This window comes from Pteropus alecto, unplaced genomic scaffold (assembly GCF_000325575.1).
Source record: "Pteropus alecto unplaced genomic scaffold, ASM32557v1 scaffold79, whole genome shotgun sequence".
NCBI classification, from domain to species: domain Eukaryota; kingdom Metazoa; phylum Chordata; class Mammalia; order Chiroptera; family Pteropodidae; genus Pteropus; species Pteropus alecto.
In genome coordinates this window covers 6,310,316-6,334,193 of record NW_006494612.1, presented here as the reverse complement: position 1 = coordinate 6,334,193, position 23,878 = coordinate 6,310,316, and the positions used below count along the sequence as shown (strand labels likewise).

At 37.4% G+C, this 23,878-nt stretch overlaps 1 protein-coding gene and 2 pseudogenes across 1 annotated transcript in view; 1 reads left to right on the top strand and 2 right to left on the bottom strand.

Annotated features, from left to right (window-relative positions):
• Nucleotides 1–21,933, bottom strand: part of LOC107196705 — a 38,391-nt pseudogene extending 16,458 nt beyond the window's left edge.
• SLC16A10 (solute carrier family 16 member 10) overlaps nt 1–23,878 on the bottom strand; it is a 95,709-nt gene that overhangs the window by 69,745 nt on the left and 2,086 nt on the right. Inside the window, exon 3 of the mRNA XM_025042375.1 lies at nt 23,690–23,876. Within this exon, the coding sequence (XP_024898143.1) occupies nt 23,690–23,876 (187 nt within the window). The remainder of the gene's footprint in view (nt 1–23,689; nt 23,877–23,878) is intronic.
• LOC112474333 lies at nt 3,329–3,444 on the top strand (annotated as a pseudogene).

Sequence of the window (23,878 nt, the reverse complement as noted above, 5' to 3'; positions counted from 1 at the left end):
CAGGATGTCCTCCAGGAACTGCGCTTGCTTTTGTTCCCAACCTGTTGGGATTGTTCTCATTCCCTGGCTTTCTCTTCCTGGGACTCTGCAGTACCTTCCCAACAGGGATGAGGAAACTTTCCCTTAGATCTAAACCAGCTTCTCTGGTTGTGTAGGTGAGGAGAGAAAAGTAAATCAGATGCTGATACCTATTCTCAACTGCTTTGAGCCCTTCACAGCTTTTTTACGAGTGGTTTGTTGTCAGCAAACACCACCTGAGATCATCAGCGGGTGCCAGACAGGACTGAATGAATAAAAAGAGGTTTAAAGCTACCACAACTTTCATGAAATTTATTGACCAGGTCGTATATTTTCTTTAACCATTTGCATCAGTTTTTTTCTGTTATAAGTACATTTCCTAAAATTAAAGTAGATTGTCAATAAGAAGCCCTATAAGGTCAATGGTCTGAAAAACAAAGATCGTATGTAAATGTTTTACCTTGAGGTAGCAATATGCATTTATTTTATTATTTACATTTCTTCAGTTACGTTGCATATATTTTCTGTTTATTAGATTTCTTCTTTGTTGAATTGTCTGTTCATGTCTTTTACCTATTTTTGTTGTGGGATGGCAGCCTTGGTAAAAACTAAAACTTAGGATGGTATAACGAAGTCAAGTCCAACATTCTGTCCTTCCTGAAAAAGCAGGCCCTAAAATGCCAATAATTTGGCTCAGCTTTCCCTCTCCCTCTCCCTCTTTCTCTTCTTCCAGTACATCAGAAAGGGCACTAGATTTGGAGTCCTAAGACAAAGGTTCATTACTGAGTCGCTAGGACTTATTTACTTACCGATAAACAGAAGGGGCCGGATTGATTGGTCAGCAAGGCCCTATAGGTCTAAAATTCTTTCGGTCTATTAGTCTTTTTCTATCCTCTCCTCAAACATCACCAGCCCCATTCTACCTATGATGGCAAAATGATTTAACTGTGTTAATTATGGGACTTTTTATTTGGTAGCCTTAAATCAGTGGTGATGTGAAAATAAGAAAGAAATACAGAGAAATGATCCTTCATGTCCCCAAACAATTGTTTCTATATATAGCAGTATCCCCTTATCCCCGGAGGATAAATTCCAAGACCCACAGTGGATGTCTGAAATATGTTTTTTCCTATACATACATACCTATGGTAAAGTTTAATTTATAAATTTGGCAAAGTAAGAGATTAACAATAACTAATAATAAAATAGAATAATTATAACAATACGCCGTAATAAAAGTTATGCGACTGTGGTCTCGCTCTCTCTCAAAATATCTTATTGTACTATACTTACCCTCCTTGTGATGAAATGAGATGATATAATGCCTACGTGATAAGATGAAGTGAGGTGAATGACGTAGGCATTGTGACATAGCATCAGGCTACTATGAGCACTGAACACAAGCACTGCGATACCATTATAGTCATCTGATAACCGAGATGTCTACTAAGTGACTAAGAGGCGGGCAGCACATCCAGCATGGATACGCAGGACAAGGGGATGATTCATGTCCCATGGGCCAGAGCAAGGCAGCACGAGATTTCATCTTGCTACTCAGAACGATGTGCAATTTAAAACTTATGTATTGTTTATTTCTGGGATTTTTCTTTAATATTTTTGCTCCATGGTTGACCGCAGATAACTGAAACCGTGGAAAGCACAACCAAGGATACGGGGGTCTTCTACCAATAATAAAATTAGTTAAGATTCTATCATCTCAGGGTCAGTCTATCAACTTTGGCTCTGTTGAGGATGTTAATGACATTCTTGCAAATAAATAGCTTCAAAGCAAATAACTAAATATTGACTAAAAGCAGACCACTCCAAAAACTTGGTTTATTTGGTATTGCAAAAGAATAAGCCAATCACATTGGCTTTGAACCTCCCACTTCTTATTTTTTACCAATCCTCTTCAATATTCTGATATCCACACAACTATATGAGGCCAACTTTCTTCGAAAAGATGAAATTACATAATTGATTTGTGCATTGATAAAGCAATCCTGTTTTAAAATGTTTTAATCTTCAAAAGGGCCATTACTTTCAGTTTTCTAATATCCCCCCATCCCACCATCTGCCATTTTCTTAAGCAGAAATTCAAATTTTTCTTTCAAGAATCTGGCTCCCCCTAAAAAATAAGTACAATTTTTTTTACAAATGGTGGGGAGGAGAAATTCCCTCAAAATTCTACCATTCTAATGCAACTTTTTTGTTTTTCTGTATTCATTTTTTTTCACACACATCTTTAGTCATAGTCATGTGGTACATTCTGCTATTTTTACCATCAAACATTTTCCATGGTGCTACATAGCAATAGCTATCATTTACAGTTACAACATAATCCATAAAGCGAGTATTCATTATTTATTTGACCATTCTGTACTGGAGGGCATTTAAATTGCCTCCAAAGTTTACTTTCTTACAGTAATGGTATAGTGAGGATCTTTACGAATATAGCTTTTTTTTCTTATGAGTCATTAGGCAAGAGCCTAGGGAGTGAGATACTAAGTCAAGTTATATGACTATATTTGGCATTTTTAATAGATTTTGACAACTTATTTTTTAATCTAACATTAAGTACTATAAAACATCTAAGTGTGATACTAAAATATTATGGGATATGAAAAATATTCCTTTTTCATGGACGTAGAAGGTGAAGGGTCTCTAAAGGTGATAAAACAAATACCTTTTTCAGTCCCTTGATTCCTCACTGCTTGAGGCATAATAAGCAAACATTCTACAAAGGTCCCTTCATCTCGTGAAACTAAAACACTATTTTGAGGTTTCAGTAAAAAGGCAAAAAAAGATCCTACTGAGAAAGTGTCTGTCAGATTTCTAGGCATGATAGTACTTATTTTTATTCAACTTGTAATTCTTTTTCTCAAGACCTGACTCCTCTCTAGACACCACTTGACTCTTAGTCATGAAAAAATGAATGGATGACATCAAGAATGAATAAGGGAGAGAAACCAGAAAAATGGCTTCAAAGAAACATAACAGAAACATTCTCTTACTTCCTTACTTCTTACTATTAACATCAAGAAAACATGCCAGCCAATCTTATTCATTCTGTGATATCTTGATCATTAAATACTTTCCCCTTTTTATCATTATTCATACATGAAATATCTTTTAATTCATACACAAAAATGGAGACATAGAAAGCCCCCCACCTTCCAACAACAAAAACCCACTGCTACAGTATGATGGACATAAGAAAAAACCTGAAAGAGGACGTGGTAGCGGTTAGCACGTCTGCTTTACACGCAGAAGGTCCTGGGTTCGCACCCCAGTGGAGCCACAGTCCATGGTCTACGGCCATGCCACCCTGAACAAGCCCGATGTCTGATCTCGGAAGCTAAGCAGTGTCGGGCCTGGTTAGTACTTGCATGGGAGACCGCCTAGGAAGACCAGGTGCTGTAGGCCTAAATAATAATATAATAATTTTTAAAAATCTGAAAGAACACAAAATCAAATATACTAGAAAATATAATAGGATCCACTATATATAGACTTTTGCAATTTGCTTTTTATGTAGCTTTTAAGTATAACTTTTCATTATGAAATATTTACAGCATGCAGAAAATTATAGGAACTCACCAACCAGCTTTGTCTGATCTTAACCTTTTGCAATATTTGCTTTAAACTTTTAAAGATAAATTATAGAGTTGAAGCCCCTTCTGTGGCCCTGTCCTCTATTCCCCTCCCTCCTTCATAGAGACAAACCACATCCTGATTGGCTTATATATCATTTCTATGCATGTTTTTACATTTGTATTACATAAGTATGTTTCGGTAAAATATATTTACCTTACATCATCAATTCTAAGATTATGTTTGTCCACACTATAATGTTTTTAAAATTGGGATGCATCTTATAATCCATAATAAAGCCTTACATCATAATTTAAAAGGTTTTCTCCTTTTTTCAGTGTACATTAAAATAATGGTGCATGTCAGCATAACTGTTTTAGATTCTATAAAATGTGGTAATACTGTTTTACAGTTTTTAATGAAATGTAAATGCTATCATATTAGACATTCTACAACTTCATGTTTTCACTCAATACTATGTTCTTGAGATTTACTCCTGTCATTACTTACATGCAACATCTTTAAATGTCTTAATTCACCATTACATGCCACAGGACTAGGAGTCATTGCGGTAAGGAGGAAGTCCTATGCTTACTGGTGGAAATGGTAACCGTTACATTCAAATGCGTGTGCTTGACCAAAATAAAGAGAAGATGTAAAAAACAAGATGGATATAAGAAAAAAGGGAAGGAAAGAAGAGAAACAGAAGACACTGCCTGCTTAATCTGTAAGTAGCTAGGGACAGCAGACATCTGAATAACTAAACATGATAACTCAGGAATAAAAATGATAAGGAGGAACTGTCTCCTGGAAATCTGTGCTGCTGCTACTCCAGAGCCCAGCCAGAGATGCAACTTGCTCATGTCAGCCACGCAGGCACCAAGACCCCAGGTTCTTCCTTTACACAGCCAACTCCTCTCACTCACTCAAAGTGGACCGAACACCAGCATCATGATAAGGCAGATCACAGTGACAGAGAGGGGGGAAAAAAAGTAGCATTTACACAATCAGTCTTTGTTTCCTCTGACTTCTCTGTCCCTTCACCTCAACCTCATCCCTCCACTCCCCTCTCTCTGCTCATTTATATTCCTCTTTCTATTATTTTAGTTGAGGAAATCCAGTTCAAAGACCTACATCCACTGTCTGACTGCTCTCCTACACACACACACACACACACACACGCCATAGTAATCCCTAAAGTACTAGATTTTGCTGATGGTACAAAAGAAAAATTCCATTACTGGTTCCTAAGACCAAACTCTAATTTTAGCTTATGGAGAGTTAAAAAAGGGCAAAAAAATGATAGAATTATATAGCTCCTGATAGCATTTTCTTTTCTCGTTCTATATGATCCAAAAATACTTTGCTGGAGGCAGATTTTTTTAAAAAGGGCCTCAATAAGTATTTCTACTAATACACAGAGCCCTTACCTTTCAGAATCAGAGAACATATTGTGATTATTCTTATAGGGATGTATTATTTGCTAATTAATTCATCTATGTGTATTTGCCCCTTCACCTTATTTAACCCTAAGCCAGTTGGAAAAAAAAAAATGATACTGCTGTATTTATCTAATACCAATTGACAGAGAAATGCCCACATATAAGCATATTTTTAAAGAAATAAAAGTATTACTGAATTCATTCATGTTACTATAAAAGAAAAATAGAATTCTTAAATTTATTAATGAACTCTATCTTTTTATCTTTAATGAAGGTAATATTTTAAACTCTAGTGTATTTTATTTAATATAGGATAACAGAACCAAACACCCCAAACCGTTTTACTGGTTTTCTTTCCCTGAAACATTACTGTAACCCATAAAATCCTCTAGTGTGCTAGTGTTTGGGAGCATTGTGCAACTAAAGTTCCTGTTACCTGCTGATGTATTTGGAGTGTGTTTGAACATAAATTATTGGAACATTCTTTCAACTCTCAAATTTGATTAACATTTTCTGTCAAGTTATCCTAATTAACCTAAAGCCTTCAAGCTTCAGGATTACTGCTGCCAGTTCTGTATAATCGTTTGTTTAATGCACAGTCAGTTCTAATACCCTCCAAGATGAAATTGCAAATATAAACCCTTTTTGATTTCTACTAATTAACTAGACATCGGAATGTGCCATGCCCTATAATCTGTATTAATGTGTAAACACAAGTTTTGCCTACTTCATATGAAACATTCAGAAAGAACTTATGAAACAATTTCTTCAGAGAAGGACTGTCATTTGTTCAAAAACTTCACTGAATGCCTACTATGTGCCAAGCTCTGTGCTGGAGAGAACAGATATAATTGTAAACAAGACAGATATAGACAGACTCTGCAATCACAGACCTTCCTCATGACTAGTAAGGAAAAGAGACATTAACAAATAATTACAACTAAATAGTGAGAAAGCTAATGCCACAACTTGTGCCTTGCACAGCACCTGCCAAAGTTAAGCTCAGTACATACTGTTATCAATATCTCAATTTCAAAAATACAAGTACCGTATCCAGTAAAGGACTATGCTGAATTTATAAATCAGGAGTGACACAAGGGGAGGTTAAGAGATAACAAAGTCATGCTTCAAATTAAAACTGTAGCATAGTGGTGATGGGTGCACAGCACTGTAAAAGTCCTCAATGCCACTGAAATGTACACTTAAATTGGTTAGAACTGTAGATTTTGTTATATATATTTACCAGAATTTTTTAAATAGCATAAAAAATTGCATTCGATTCTTAAATGTTTAATGAACTTCATCAAAGACTTTAGAACACATGAGCACTTCCAAGTCTCAGAATGGTGTACAAAAGGTGGAGAGAAGAAGCCATAAAGCATGCAACTGAAAACAGATAGAAAACATGAAATTACTTTGCTTTGATTCTCTTCCAGCCTTAGAACAGTCATTCAGTTCACCTTTCCTGCTCACATATCAGGCTGTAGGACACAGTTGCGGGGGCGGGGGGAGCCAACCCTCGAAACTGGTTTCACGACAAATTCATAGTTTCCAATCTTGACTGAGTTCTCAGAACTGTTATCAATTCTTTTCCTTATCACTAATCAGCTCCCAAACCTTTGCCACTCTTCTAATCTGCTACTCAACCCCACATACCACATTTAACAAAGAACTTCTCAGGGTAAACAAAGGCCCCCTCAGCCTCCTGACCCTCACCAACCCTACCTCCTTCTGCTCCAGTTCTTACTCTCTTCTTTCCAGGCCCTGAAGAGGTGGTACCTCAGGCAAAGCCCCCACCACCAGCTGTGTTCTAGATTCCATCATGTCCAACCTGCTCTCGAACCTCATTCCATCTCGTAACCACTTGGTAACTTCACCTTCTCCCTCTCTACAGGCTTCTTCTCCTCAAACTGTCCCCATCTTTAACAAGTCATAACCCTCCCTTGACCCTAATCCTCCCCTAGCTACCCCTCTATTTCTCCCCTGGATATCACTTCCTCACTTCTTAGCCTGCACCTCCATCTCTACCTCTCATTTACTGCTCCGTGGACTACAATCAGGCCCCACTCCCTGCACACCTAGGCCAATGAGTGTATGCTGGCCAGAGTCACCAGTGATTTCCCACTGACTCAATTCAATGGGCCCCTTTCAGTCCTTTTTAAAAATAGGAAATCTCGGCCACATCTGACTGATGATGGGCAGGGCCACGGTTTACCCCATCGCCCAACTGAAAAATCTCTTTTCTGAGTCCTCCTACCCCTACTATTTCACCTCCTCAGTCAAAATTTCTTTTAACTAAAAATACGCATAGAGTATTATTCTCTTGTGAAATATAAAAATACAGATAAGCTTATAGAATAAAATTAAAAATAATAATAAAGTACACAAGAGAAATAAAAACATATGTCCACACAAAGCCTTGCACAAAAATGTTCATAGCAGCACTATTTATAAAAGGCAAAAACTGGAAACAAGCCAGATGTCCACCAATATGTGATAAAAATTGTGGTACAGGCATACAATGGAATACTATTTAGCAATAAAAAGGAATGAACCACCATACGTGCAAAAACATGGGTGAATCTCAAAAGTATCAGACTGAGTGAAAGCTAGACGCAGAAGAAAACATACTGTATGATTCCATTTACAGAAAATTTCAGGGAAAGCAAAACTAGAGTCACAGATCAATGGTTGCAGGGGCTGAGTGTAGGAGAAGACTGACTGCCAAGGGCCGTAAGGGAGCATCTTGGGGTGATGGAAAGGCTCTGTATCATGACAGTGATGGTAGTTACATAACTACACATATCCTCAAATTGTAGGCTTAAAATTGGTGAATTTTATCATATGTAATTATCTTTCAATAAAGCTTTTAAAAACTAAAGTGAGTCTTTTAGGATGTGTCCTAGTTAAGATTTCTAAATATGCATTTGTTTTCTAAAGTCTTAATTTTTATTTTAGTTCTACTGTAGTTCAATCTCACATGTATTGTTATGTTTCACATAACAACACAAACTCTTCTCTACTGATTAGAAACAATATATAGCAGAATTCTGTTTTATTTCCAGAAACCTTATCAAGGGCAACAATTTAAAATGTAAGTATGTGAATTGTTATTATCAAAGTGGCAGTATTTTGATTGTGATAAATTAGTATGTCTCTGATTCCCCCTGCACAGCATTCTCATTTACTCTAAAACATAAAGATCCCTCTGCAGGGTATTTGCCCCAAAGACTTGAAAACTCAATCTGAAAAGATATTTGCACACTTATGTTCATAGCAGCATTATTCACAATGGCCAGGACATGGAAGTGACTGAAGTGTCTTACAATAGATGATTGGCTAAAGAAGCTGTGGTACATATATACAATGGAATATTACTCAGCCATAAGAAGAGGTGAAACATTGCCATTTGTGATAACATGGATGGACCTTGAGATAATCATGTTAAGCGAAATAAGCCAGACAGAAAAAGTTGAAAATCACATGATATCACTTATATGTGGAATATAAACCTAAAAGCAACAAACGAACAGGGCAAACAGAGACTCATGGACATGGACAATAGACTAGTGGTTACCAGAGGGGTGGGGAAGGGAAGTAGATGGGTTAAAAGGGGTCATATATGTGGTAACATTAAAGAATTTTTAAAAATAAATAAATTTTTTTAAAAAAGATTATTTGGGAACCTCATGAATGAAGACCTCAAACTCCAAAAAAAATGAACATTGGTCTGCACTTGATACACTGTACACATGAGGAAAATACAAGGCAAGAACTTCCTTCTTTTTCTTATATCTTTGAAATCGAAATGTATATTTTTCTTTAGCCCCACTCTCACCTCTAGCATCTAATAATTAATTACAGCACTTAAATAATGTTGACTCCTTAAAAATATTTATTTATTTAATGCATAAATAAATGGACTTGCTGTCACCAAGAAACTCACATCCCAAACAATCTATATTCAAACCAATTTTGTAATGTTATTAACTTGCCTAATTTTAGTAACCAAAAACACATACACAGGTCACAAGTCTTTACCTGTTAAGGCAGCTTTGTTAACCCTCAACTGGGGTAAGGCTATGAAAGTCTACCTAAAAAACACAAGATAGTGTATTAATGTATTTTCCTTTTTGTTTTACACACAGTTTCCAGAGTTACGGAATGATCATGCTATAATACAGGAAAGAAAAGGCTGAAGGCAACTAGTTTCCATTCACTTATAATTAGACTTAGAAAAGCTGATTAGTTTTGACAGTTCTACTAACTCACTGACTTGCTTTCCAAAAAACTCAGGATATTTCCAGCTAAATAGAGTAATTATCCAAAGATTAGTGACCAAATGATTAATTTATCCTCTTAAGTGACTATAAAGAATAGGGATTACACTGCCTTAACATTTTTCCAGAACCCATTCTCAGTTGTCACCAGACACCCAAAGTCATCATAATGAATTAAAAGAAGACAGATTAATTGGATTAAGCATTACTTTTACCCAATTCCCACCCCCCAAGAGAATAAGAGTCTGCCTTTTAATTTAAATGGCTCAATATTTGCTTCCTAATCGGAGTTACAAAAAAAACAAGTACCATGTTTACAGAACTAATTATCATAGCATATACAAAACAAATGAACACTAACTTACAGAAAATACTGTGTTTTGAAGCGAATACCAAAAAACATACATTGCTCTTTTATGATTCCTGACCTTTGGTATTAGCGAGTCTCTTTCTGTCTGGTGTGTTGTCATGGGATTTAAAAAGACTACGTGGTTTCTATTTCTCAAACTCTGAGGAAAAAACACTTTAGTTAAACTTCCCTTTTCCTCCTCACTACACTACTCCCTCCGAAATAACTAGATATCAAATTGTTAGCAAGCCAGTACTTCCCAGTTCATCCCAGCCGGCACAACAGCAGACAAGCATGGTCAAAATACTGCCTTCAACCTTGACCTTTGCTTTAATACAGACCTTGTAAATGAATCCAAATGATATTAAAAGACGAAACAGTCGCTGGAAGAGTAAGGGTGTCTTGGCTTACAAAATAAGCCCTCTTCTTGCACAACTATCAATTCCCTTTCATCCACCCCCTGCTTTTACTAGTTTTTCCTCCTGGGTCACTGCACTTCCAGCACTTTCAGCCAGGCTTCAATCACAAGAGAGCAATTCAGGACCTGAGTTCTGGGAGATTACAGAGCACAGCACGTGACTCGACATACACGCCTACAGAGACGCTGTGCCAACCTGCTCAGTAACAATAGTGTTTGACATATCTGTTGTGCTTTACACATCCAAAGCACTTTAACATTCTATTATCTTACTCAAGTATCACAGTTACACTGTGTAACAGGAAACGAAGGCAAAAGACACCTGTGTGTAGCCAGGTGGCCAGTTATTATCTGAATTAAAACTGACTCCATTCCTGCCCAGCGAGCACCACCTGACCTCCTCCTCCTCTTCCTGTCAAACCTCGATGTCCAGTGAGTATACACACGCGAGTCATGTTTCTTAATAAAGTGTACGATATGCCACCCTGGCCCTAGTCAATTTCATTTATTTTTAGTTTTCTAGTAGTTTTCCTAGACAATTCCTTACGAGTGAGCCTACACTTAAAATTTAGCTGTTTTCATTATGAATTGCGAATGAAGCAGCTGACTCGGTTACTAAACTCTGTAAAGGCTGATCTACATCTACAAAATAACATCACCTGCCTGTTAAACGAGTTTTCTAACACTGTCTCTATTTTACATTTAAATTAGAAATGCACAAATTAATTGAAATGATTCTAAGCTGTTCTCACAGTCTCCTGGCCTAGGACATCTTGAAAATAAGACTTACAGATTGGCTCAATGACATCATAAATTAAACGAAACAGTAAATGCCAATAGTCTCAGAGGTCATATTAAATTAAAGGGAAAAATGACTAAGTCTTAGGACTAAGTTTTGGAAATACTTAAGACAACGGTAGTAAAAGCACAATCCCACCTTTGGAAAGTGGCAAATGTGAATCAGAGAAATCTAAATGCTGGAAAGACTTCTTAAGGAATGAAGTTTTGTTACTTTTGAATAAGATGATTGCAGTGGAAACTAAGCTACCTAGCAGCAGACCCCAGGTCTGCTTAAGACAGAATTTCTGGGTTTCTATGATATTATTACATCATGTTCTTCTTAGAGACATATGCTCTTTACAGGGATCTACCTCTGGTCTCAACCTCACTCTGAGGCTCCAAGGTTACACATAACTTCCAGTTATCTGGCTGACATCATCCCCTGATGTTCTGCTGGCATTCACGTGCCTAACATCTGAGTCAGCCTTTTCCTGTCAATTCCTCTTCCTCATGGCCCTGGCTCCTATCAATGGCATCATCCTTGACTGTCTACATAACCTGTAGGGCCCAATACAAAATGAAAATGTGGGGCCTCCCAGTTCAAAAATTATTTAAATGCAGTCTCCATACGTAGGCACCATTTCTGTTTCTGTGTCACTGTCCACAACCATCATTCCCACAGTCTATCCTTTGAAATGTCTCACATCTGTCTCTTCATTCCCATTTCTACTGCTGTGCCTCAAATCTCACCTGGCTCTCATTCAGCCAAGGGCTTCATAGTTGGTGTTCCTATTTCTTTTCTTTTGCAACCCACTTACATCTTTTTAAGGCACACATCACAAACCTTCATTTTCTCCCCATAGCCTGTCTATTAAATAATGTCCAAATAACTTAACTCAGCATTCAAACCTTCCATTCCCCAGCTCCACCATCCTCTTCCAGACTTATCTTCTGTGACATTCCTCTACATATTCTAGGCTCTAGCCAAACCAAACTCTTTGTCATTGACTTAATAAGCCCAGCGTGTAGTCAAGTATAAAGAACCTGGGTCCTCCTGCCAGAGACTTAAGTTCAAAGCCAGCCCCATTACTTACCAACCTCAGATGCCCATCTAAAATGTAATGATCATAATCGCAGTTACAGGATCACTGAATAGATAAAACAAGATAATATAAAATACATAGAAAAGGACAAATAAACAGAGATTCATGGGCATGGACAATAGACTAGTGGTCGCCAGAGGGTAAGGGAGAAGGAGAGAGAAGGGAGGGAGACAGATAGGATCAAAGGGGTTAAATATGTGGCGACAGAAAGAAATCTAACTATGGGAGGCGAACACACTATGTGATATATATATATGCCTTACTGTTAAATTGTATACCTGAAACTTATTGGATTTCATTAACCAAAGTCACTATAAAAAAATTAATTTAAAAATAAATAAGTAGCCTCTACCAAAAAAAAAATAAAAAAAGAAAGAAAGAAAGAAAGAAAGAAAAGAAAAAAAAACATAGTAAAACATTCATTATTAGACTGACTCCTAGCCCTTGCCCAGGCCTTGCACCCTCACCTGGAATACCTTTTTCTGTAAAATCTGCTGAGGAAAGTCTACGAATCCTTTAAAGCCTAACTCAAAAGATACCTCCATGAAGCCTTCCCTGATCAGCTTAGTCAATTCATTTTGCCTTCCTCTAAAATCTTATATCTTGTCAACACTGCATTTAACATGTGTAGAATATTGCCTTAGAGGTGTTTATGTACATAGCATTTTGTCTCCCCTCATAAGCCCTTAGGAGTATGGAATAAGTCAAATTCATTTGTTTCTCGCATGGCTCCTAATATACAGTTTGTGCTCCATAAGTTAAATCTCTATATCTCTTTTAAAAATCAATTTAAAAATAATTTTAAACACACATACATCCAGATTAATCAATTAAAGCTATTTTCAATTAGCCAGAGCCAGAGGAGGGTGAGGCAAGAAGAAAGAGAATGAGAGAACTGCTCTTGTAGACTTGAGCCTCTGAAGGATGAGATGTCACCTGGAAGAATAACAAAATCCCTGGCTAAGTATCCAGGTGGCTGATTTCCATCCCCACTCTCAACCCTAATAAAGGCCTTGATCAACACCAGGACTAAGAGCAGAGGAAAGAAGACGAGGGTGTGCCCCACCTGCCAAGGTGTGTCAGGTGAGAATCTAAGGACTAAGATAATCTCAGGCCTTTTTAATATTCCCATTTGTGATAACAAAGTTTTAATATATTTCACTGACACGTGTCCTCCTGTATTTTTAGATATTATATATAATTGCCAAGGCATTTGCTGCCACTAGAAGGGCTCATAGAGTAGAAAAACACAGAGCCCTAAATGCAATGAAATATGACTTAAAACTTTTTAAAAAATACCATTGGCAGTAACTTCAAATTAGCAAATATTGATAAAAATAAAACCTAACATTGTTAGAGTTCTCAGGAAGCCAGTATATATTGCTGGTGCAAAATAAACTGGTTCAAGTTCTCTATAGCAGCGGCCCTCAACATTTTTGGTACCAGGGACCGGTGCTCCTATGAGAATCTGATGCCTGATTATATGAGGTGGAGCTGAGGCGGTGATGTTAGCGCTGGGGAGCTGCTGCAAATATAGATAAAGCTTCGCTTGCAGCTCACTTCCTGCTGTGCAGCCCAGTTCCTAACAGGCCACGGACTGGTACCAGTCCACAGCCCAGGGGTTGGGGATCCCTGCTCTAAAGAACAATCTGGCAATGTACAACAAATGCTATAAAGTTGTTCACACCTTTGAACTAGTAATCTCACTTTTAGACATATACCCAAAAGAAGCAATCTAAGGGGAGGAAAAACAACTGTTCAAAGATGTGTACAGATATGCTGCTTAACTGCCTAACACTGCCTGTGATTCAAACATGCAGCAAAGGAGGCCCAGGTGAGTAGTCTAGGGTAGACCAGTACGGTGCAATACCACACTTATTGAAAACATTAAGTAGGTACACTACATGACACAGAAAAACATACCTTAAAAAGAATGTTCACTGAGAAACAGAAAACAAAAGTAGTATTTACATTTAAATCTCTGATTCTTTATTTAAGATTCTGAAATCCTAAATCCAAAGTTTTTTGTAACATAGCATCAACATTCACTTGGAAGCAAAACATGATCTAAACTCGCATGAGGGTATTTCTGATCTCTGTCTCACTTATTCTGAATATCCATACATTTTGTTGCAGAAATATCAATGTATTTGATTACAGAGTGCTGCTCAGGACTCCTCTGGGGATTGTTCAAGATATAGGTCTATGAAAAAAAGATATAGGTGTATGTACCAGGTAACTTTTTTAAAATTTAAAAAAATCTGAACCCCCAAAACATACACGGCCCCAAGAGTTTCAGATAAGGGATTGTGGCCCTGTACTGGTTAACATCTATACATACACAGCAACATATGTATATATGTACATCAGCTATAAATTTAAAAGACTTAAAGTTTGGTATTCCTAGATTTTTTTTGAAAAAAGTCCTTGAAAGGAATGTATAATTACAAATACCAAAACAATAATTATAATTACAAATACCAAAACAATAAAACTAAACTTGTTATCATTTCTTTTTGCTTAGATTCAAGTAGATTTCTACAGAAGATTTCACAGCATTTCTAGAACAGGTCATCTGCCCTACTGAGAATCACTGACAGGCCCAAATTTATTGAAAGAAATGATAAACCCTCAGGTTTTATAAAGAATCAGCCAGGTAGCCCTTAAATATACTGATCTAAAATTTAAATCACTTAAAAGCATTACTTTAAGTCTTGTAGTTTAAATGAACATTTAAAATGTAACCATTTTTTATCCTGACAAAGACCCTGATTTTTTCTGGTGCCGTGACAAAATGTGGTGGAAATGGTCTATTTGCCTTTTCCCCCCACACCTTCATGCAAGTAACCTGTATGCCAGAAACACATAAGAACTACCAAAATAAGGTGATTTTAGATTAGAAAATATCAACTCTGGATTTAATGTTTCCTATATAATTATGCATACAAACACAAATATGAGTCTATTGTCTCTTCTGACCCTTCTCTACCCCTTTTACACCCCCCTCCCCAAGAACAAGAAAATATCAACAAGAATTTAATGTACATTGAGCCTGGCTAGGGCTCAAGTGTGATTAGTACTGCATGATCTAGCGCTTAATGATTTTCCATCTGATATTAAATATCTCCATTTCTATCCAAAAATAAAATGTGGCCAAATAATCTAATCTTATTTAAAATCAGGTCACTTTACCAGTTCCAGCCTGTTCCATAAATAACATTTTTCTCTGAGTAGGAAACAAAACATAACACCTACAACTAAAACTCTATACATCAATCATTTATTCCTACAAAACAGCTTATTCCTAAGGCAAGTTTACTATTACAGTCATGAAAGTTAAAATCTCTAATGCTAATGGTGGACTTTTTAAAAAATCGATGTTTTTACTATTGTAAAAGCAACACTTGTTCAACAGAAAAATTAGAAGCTACAGATAAAAAGTAAGAAACCCAAAAACATGGCACTCGGGGATAACTACAAAATTGGGGGTACTGCTGGCAAAGCTGAGTGTTGCATTACTATAGGACAACAATGGCAACTTTCTCTCCCCATTTGCACTAAAACATCAATTAACTTTATGGAATGTCGTTGTTTAAACAACCATTGACAAATGTGAATCCTCTGAGATGCTGCCATTTGCAACTGGAACGTGAAGTCAAATCTAATAACGAGGGTAATTAAGCAAGATGAAAAGGTTTATACTATTAAAAACAGTCACCAGACTAACCCACTCCACTCAGCATTAATACCTATCCACCCAGAAAAGTCAATAAATATCTCCATTTTTGTAAAATGCATCTCAAAATTAGTTTTTGGATACAGTCTATGTTTGTCACAAGAATAAATTTTGACTTTCTGAACACACACAAAAGACTGTCGATACAATTTATTTTCTAGCAAAAAATGGGTAATAGGTGAACTGCAGAGCAATAATGCACCTTTCCACTAATTTAACCACTGACCTTCCACTGTGATTTAACTATCTAATGATAGAAAAACATATCTTGGATTGAACTGAAAACTGCAGTCAATGTTGTCAAGGGCAGGTACTGGAGGGGGAAGGCAGTACAGCTCTGCCAGAGAAGGGCATATCGGAAATTCTGGAGAGCACATTCAGTTACTAAAAAATTCAGTGTTATAATTTTGTATTTAAAAAACAAAAGTAGAATCCTAACTATCTGCAAAATACAACTAAAAGTAAAGTGACAAAATCTTGGCTGATGGATAAATATTTGGCTTTATCTACTGAATATCAGGGATTCTCACTCAAAAGGTAAAACTACCTTTGGAGGTGTGTATCCATTTCAAGGACCATGGAATTGTTTATGTTTATTAAAAGGGAACAAAGGCGGTTATAAACACTGCTTTGGTCCATATACATTATTTCAAAACTGTATTTTATATGTACCCCATAATTCGAAGTTAGTGAAATGAAAAAAGACTTGCAGCTTGAGAATAAGGTAAGTTCTTCCCTCAGCTCTTTAGCTATAGTACCTACATGCAAGGTGGGGAATTATTTTTGTTGTTAATGATTCTTCAGCAAAGAAGGTGTGGGGGATGTACATTTGGTGCATGTATGTCTGAAAGCAATGCCTTCCCTCATCATTCCAGTCTTGGAAAGGCTGGCCCTTTTTAAACAGAAAAATCACTCAAGTATATAACTAAGGACAGGTAGGCAGTTACTGGGTGGTGGGTCTGTGCAGTTCCCCAGGAATGTTGAAGTTGCTTTCTGAATCACTGCTAATAAAAACACCCATGGTTCGTGTGTGTTCAGAGCTCTGGTGAGCTGACAGTTCTGTGGTGTTTGAGATTTAGTTTGTTTTGTTAAGGTTTGTTTGTTTGTTTAATTTGCACTTAAGATCAGATCTTTAGTCAGGTTATGATAACTCTGAATGGTATTCTTTTATAAAAACAACTTCACAGCATTTCTGATAACTTGGGCAGCAAACACTATTAAAGTTCTAGAGAACATGTAGGTAAATATGCAGAACATAGTTTCAAGAGGGGAAAAAAGGCAGGGTTCTACATTTCAAGTACATAAGCATAAATTTTTACCCAGCTAGAAAGATGCTCTTAAATTCAACTTAATGTATGTAAACATTGATATCATGTGACCCATCCCTAAACTGTGCAAGTTTACTTTCTTATCTATAAATGAAGGTAATGACACACTACAAGACTCTAAAAAATAATGTATATGAAAGCCCTTTCTTTATGGTAAAGGCTATATAAATTATCACTTAAATATGTATTATCTTAAAAATGCCTTTTACAGAATGTTGGATTAGAATTGGTTGAAATTAGGTTCTGTCTTCCACTTTAAGCTTAATTCATAACTCATGTGAATGAATGCATGCTATCCCCCAAACATTCCAAGTGCATCAAAAATATAACAGAACACTCCAAGTTGCATGAAATCATTGTTATGTTCCATGGTTGCCACAAAAGGAATAAAATGGGCAGCTGTTTCATAAGAATTTTACAAGGACTAACAACCACACTGAGGAGAGAAGTGGCATAAATAAAGGCGTAGAGGCAAAAGACAGAAGGACAAACTTGGGAAAGTGCAAGACCTCCAGCTTGGCTGGAGCATAAAGAGCAAGAAAGGAGAGAATGAGAGGCAAAGCGACAGGGTCAGACAAGGGCAGAGCTTCAAGGAAGGCCCTTGGTGTAAGGAGCTCAGTGTTTCCCTGGAACTAATGGGTATCACTGACGACAGCTTTTTAAACAGAAAAATCACTCAAGTATATAACTAAGGACAGGTAGGCAGTTACAGAGTTATAACAATAATTGAGGCCAAAAGTAATGAAGGCATGAATTAAGACACAGCACTAAAGGAAAATAAGAGATTGATTTATGAGGCATTAAAGAGGTAAGCACAAAAGGACTTGGACTGACTTAACAAAATAAGTAAGGTAAGGGGAGAAATAAGAAATTAAGATGAACTCCAGGTTTCTGACTCAAGCAATCAGAGGTGTCATGCGCTGAGAGAATTCAGAAGAAATGTTATGTCTATTTGTAAATAGGCTGTTGTTTTTGGTGGTAGGTGAGGATTATATGGGATAGCTAAAAAATGAGTTCATTTTAGTTGAGTATGATGTACCTATGCATCCAAATGGAACTGTCCAGAAATAGTAAATATGGGTCTTGAACACAGAGGAAAGATTTGGAAATAACCCCAAAATAGTGGCTGGAGCGATGGGGCTTATGAGACACCCAAGGGAGGCAGAAAAAATGACGCAAGTATGTGGCCTCAAGGAAATGCAACATGGGCTCCAGGACTCATATAAAAAGATACATCACATCAACGGCAGAGAGTTCAATTTATTCTAAAAGACACCTCAAAATCTCTCCTGATATTATTCTGTTATGCTTTTGTTTCTGCTTGATTTGGTTCTTTTGGTAGTTAATTTTATTGATAAAAATTCTATGATAAAAACACCCAGAGAGTACTCAAATTGTTGTATTTAATTAGAACTCACTATACACTATTCATACTATTCACACCATTCAATCTTGTCCTGAACTCAGAAACATTCTGGAAATGGAGTATGACATACACACACTATACTCATATCTTTATTATTCCAAAATCCTGGAACCATTTTTGTGGTCCAATGACTTATATTTTAGCAGGCAGTTCAGATGAATTTACATAGAATATAAGATTAGATGTTTTAAGATGGGGGAGAGTGAAGGAAATTCAAGTACAACAGCTGCCTTAAGTGAGTTCTCCTACCTTTTCAACCTCTCTTCCACTGCAGATAACACTCAAGGTATTTTACCTATAGTGAAAGATGCAAAGGGCCAAGAAGCAGATAATTTGTTCACTGTAACCAGCTTAACAAAGCACCATTACTAAAAACTTTCTTAAGATATAGAAATGATCAGTTATACAGGACATTTTCCCCACCAAAAAAACAGAAAAAAAAAAAAAAAAGAAAAAAAACCTCTTAGCATAAAGGCCAGACAGAGCTGTTCAGTTCTAAGCTATAGCCAAAACCTCCTATGTATAAGTTTAGGTGTGGCATACAGCTACAGTATTTAGATATCGGCATAACTGTAAATGTGGTTTGTTTTTTTTTTAACCTTCAGGAAGCACTAACTTACTTAAAGTTTCAGTGGTGTTAGTAAGACTATATACTAAGAGGTGTTGCAAGATGCAGTCATCCCTAAATGCTAGTAAATGTCCTACTTCGTGATTATAACCACCTGAAGAGCAATCTACCTCAGCATAAGAAAGGCAGCGTTCCATCAAAGATTGAAGCCAAAGAGCTTCTCATTAGGGACCTTTCTGATAGTCCACTTTTCTTCAAAACTATTGAATATTTAAAACCTTGATTTGTACTTTAAATATCCGAGAGGAGGATAATGTGCCTTTGGGGAATTACTAAAAGAAGTAGGGGTCTTCCTGACCAAGCCTCTACACCACAAGGACATATATCTTCGAAAGGACATCATTTACTACTCTAAAGACTGATTCTGAAAACATACTTGCTTTAAATAGATATTTTTTAAAGGTCCATATACCATTAAAATATTTTTCTTTCTCCAGGAAGAATGCAAACAAATTAACTAGATAATACCCTAGTAAGATCCCAGAGAATGTCTATGGCACTGCATTAGGAAAATAAAAAGAACCCTAGACGCTTTATCAGCTCCATGAAGGAACTAAAAATGCATTTTCTAATATCCAGTAAAGTTGTAATTTCTAAGGGAAAATAATGTTCCAGTTAATTGTAGTATCCGTTTGAGTTTTCTCAAAAGTGTCTAATTCCCCTCCACCCAGGCAAGAAGTGTACACATGTGAACAGGTGAAAACTTAACTGAAAAGAGACAACTCGAGCTCAGCTTGCTCCCTCTGAATGACATAACTGACACAGCAGCATGTGCAAGGCATATCTGAATGCCATGTCCTTGGCAGCCACGATAACATACTAGAGCTATAATGCACTCAACATTTTTCATTAGTTCTACTGCCTAACTTAGGGCTCAGCTTGCTTCTCTTTCCAAAGTCTTAATTTCACAAAGTGAGATTTATTACCATAGAGAAAGAGGCCATCAAATGCCTTTCCTAACTCCCAGCATTTAATGGAATTTCCTTAGAATTTCAGCCTTTTAAAATAAGATTGAGTCCCGGTATATTGCAAAAGCCTTAGGAAAGTATTTTATCTGTCTTTTTACTTATTGGTATCCCACAGCAGATCAAAAGCTCCTTAGGAACAGCTGTCTCTCTCAGTTACCATTTCCAGTGCCCAGATACTTGGTAAACATTTGTACAAAGAATGAGGAGTAACATTAAGATATGTAAACTCACTTATTTCTTAGTGCAAATGAATTACTTCAGGTCCTTTCCTAAGAAACTTTGGGTGGATCATCAGTTTTAGAGGAAGAGTTAAGAGAACCCTGAAAAGAAGTGAGCCTGAGTAAGGCTCTTCTTCATTTCTGCCTGGAAACATTGGCCTCTTGGGATCAGATCAAAGAAACATGGTTCTTCACAGGGAACCCCAGACTTTTACTTGAATGCCTTACGAAATTATCTCTTTCTCCATGGAAGTCTCTCTACATTTCAAAAATCCATTTCCATGAGACATTAACAACTGAAAGTTGTTTACTGATAGCAAAGTTGATCAAGAAACAGGGACCCTGATCTTTCAGACTTCTTTTCTAACCACAGAATTCCTGGTCTAGTACTCAATCAATTGCTAATGCTTGACTTGGTAACAAGATAAAGAATCCAGGATTACAGAATGTTATCTAGCCAATGCAATATGATCAATCGTTAAAAACCCAGCTTCTGGAATCAGATAAATTTGAGGTTGAATCCTGGCTCCACTGCTTACTTAAATTTGTAAACCTGGGTTATCACATCTGGAAAGAAAGACATTAAATAAAGTCTATCCCATGGGCTTGCAGTAAGGTTTAAACAGAAATGCATGTGAAGTGCTTAGCACTTGGCTGGCACATAGGAAGTTCTCAAGAAATGTGAACCATCATTTGGAAACCTCAGTTCCCAATTCACCACCACCTTGAGTATCCTTTGGCTAATCACTGTGAAGAAGCTAATGAAAACATGGAGATAATTAACTGCCCTCGAAGGCTGGGACTATCAATGATGAAAAAGGTAATAGAAAATGGATCAAAACTTTGAAAAATAAAAGCCTTAAACAATTCCTGATATTTTTGTGTTGTACTTGAAGCCTACATATGTTTGATCACAGATGACTCAGCATCAGTGGAAAAGCCTAAACAATCAAACTTCAAAGCAGGTATTCTCAAATACTCCGGCACCCATTGTAAATGACAGACTCTATGAAATACTCATTGCGCAGTGGGAGGAGGTATCTGGCCCAGCGTTAACTGGCCCAACATCTATCCTGTCACTCTTTTTTCACAGATGAGATTAAATCTGTTTTCTTCCTCATACCTTAAAATTCACCTGCTGTACATGTATTATACAGTGTCCAGGTAAAGGCCAGTGTTCAATCAAGCTGCTATGTTACACAGGGCCATTACAAGTGCACAGGGCCCATCAGAAGAATCAGATAAAGGGCACCAAAGCGCAAGCTAGTTTTCAGTCTCCATTTACCCTGAGGTGGGCACCTCTGTGCAAGGGCACAACCGAGCATGGCAATTATGCAGATAAGCACAAAGATCTTCAGTATTTAAATGGCATACCTGTATAACTATTTGTGTGATACACACGCACACATACTCAAACGTGACGGAAAGTTGTCAAGGACTTAACTGAGTAAATGGAGGAAGATATTCACCAAAACTAAAACTATAGTGTTTCAAAAATTTCAAGAGCAGGTTCTTGTCTCCTCTCTCACCTTCTGCTACCCAGTATTGGGATATTGTAGCCAATAGGAACTTGGTAAGTGGAGGCTTCGACACTGCAAAAGTGATTCCTGGCAAAGCTGGTCTTTTTCCAGCAGATGCTCACCATCTCGAAAAAAGGAAGGAAGGAAAAAAAAAAAACCAAGACAACAATGGATCTACTCACCTGAGCTTCCAAAAACAGTAGTAAACTAAAGACTGTTGTCTTCTTGTTTTGACTGCATTAAAAACCTATAATCCTAGGCAAGAATATACTAAATGCTGACGGAAATAGTCTTACAATGGTTAACTCTGTCAATCCAGACTCCTTGAGCCTTTCCTTCCCAGATAGATACCTGATACTCAGAAAAGACACAAAATTATTTTTGTTTACTCTTACATATTCATATCTATCCTGCTAAACTTTATAATGTTTTCCTTCCTTAAAAAGTAAGTATATGTTATTACATTTTTAACACTTTGTATCTAGCCCTGTGACCTGCATAACACAGCAGCTTCAAGAGCTATGAGCTATTTATGGAACAGAAATTCCAGGGTAAATATGGTACCTTATTTAATACATGCACAAAGAGACAATGTACAAGAATATTCACTGCAGAGGTGTTCATAGTAAGTTTGGAAGTCATCTAAATATCTATTAAAGGGAGAACGCATAAAAAGTATAATAAAGAATTTAAGCTACCAGCTCAAATTGAGGTATTACATATAGATAAATTGCAGACATAACAGAAGAAAAGCAAATTCCAAAATGATATATATAACATTATTTATATAAGATTTTAAAACTCAACATTATCTCTGCCTTAGAATTTAAGTTTTGCATATTCATTACATGCACACTAAAAACCTAAGGAATATTCACTCCAAAAAAAATAGAAAATCGAAGTTAAAAAAAGACTATTAATCACATAAAGTTCCCCAAATGGCAGGGAGGGAGCCTGATTTTAGTAATGGAAATCACTTAGTCCTTTAAGTCATAAGATGTGCCTTCTACCTCCATTCTGCTACTCACCAATATACTATTTCACCAAGCTTCAGTAGGCTCACCTAAAATGGGGTTGACAACTCCTGCTTACAGGATGAAGTGAAATAATGTATGTAAAAGAGCTATACAGAAGGTCTTGGACTTGTTTTTTGCCTAATCAGTCAAGAGAACACGAAATAATGCCCTACACAGAAAAACATGTTGAGTCTGCATCTTTTTCATGTAGTTTGGTAAATTGTTAAATACCACGAAGAACACAACAGGAAAGGGCAAGCCCTCACCTTCCTCTTCCCAGTCCCTAAACTAGCTACTTCCTATGTTTTCTATATTCAGCACAGAGTGCCCCCTACTTCCCCCAAAAAAAACACGAAACCGTGGCTCTTGGAGGGCTCCCTTCAGAACTCCCCTTTACCTTGGAATAAATCTGTTTCATCTCATCAACCCTGCCTTCCCCCAACACACACACCCCGGAGGCAGATGTACAAACCCAATGGCCATGGTCATGAAATAGACAGTAAAAACGACAGTGCTGTGTTGTTGGGTTTGGATGGTCTGTTAGTTTTCAAAAATTAAGAGGAAAGTCTACCGTAGACTCTTAGCCAGTGCTCTGCAGAGAGGAAGCAGGAAGATCTAAGCAAATTAAGTTAGGCGACTTGTTTCCAAACACACAGTCCCTACATCTGGATTCAATATAAAGACAGGCTCACCGAGGCCCCAGGAGCGGCAGGCTGCGTTTGCGATTGGACAGACCCGCATCTCACACCCTCGCGCACCCTCCAAAGAGCACACGAGAGCGCAGACACACACTGCACACGAAGGATTCGCTCCGGGGGTCTGAGCCTGTCCCCCGGGGCTGGCCGGGGCGGGCGTTTGGTCTCACCTGTCTTGAAGATCATCTGGTTATCTTCCGCGGACCCGAAGGTCTTCAGCATGGACACGAAGAGCACCCCGCAGGCGTTCTGGATGCCGAACACCGACCCGTTGCACCACATGGCCGCCAGCATCACCAGCCAGCCCCAGCCGCCCTCCGGAGGCTGAGGGGGCTCGGCGCCCGCCAGCCGCGCCAGCT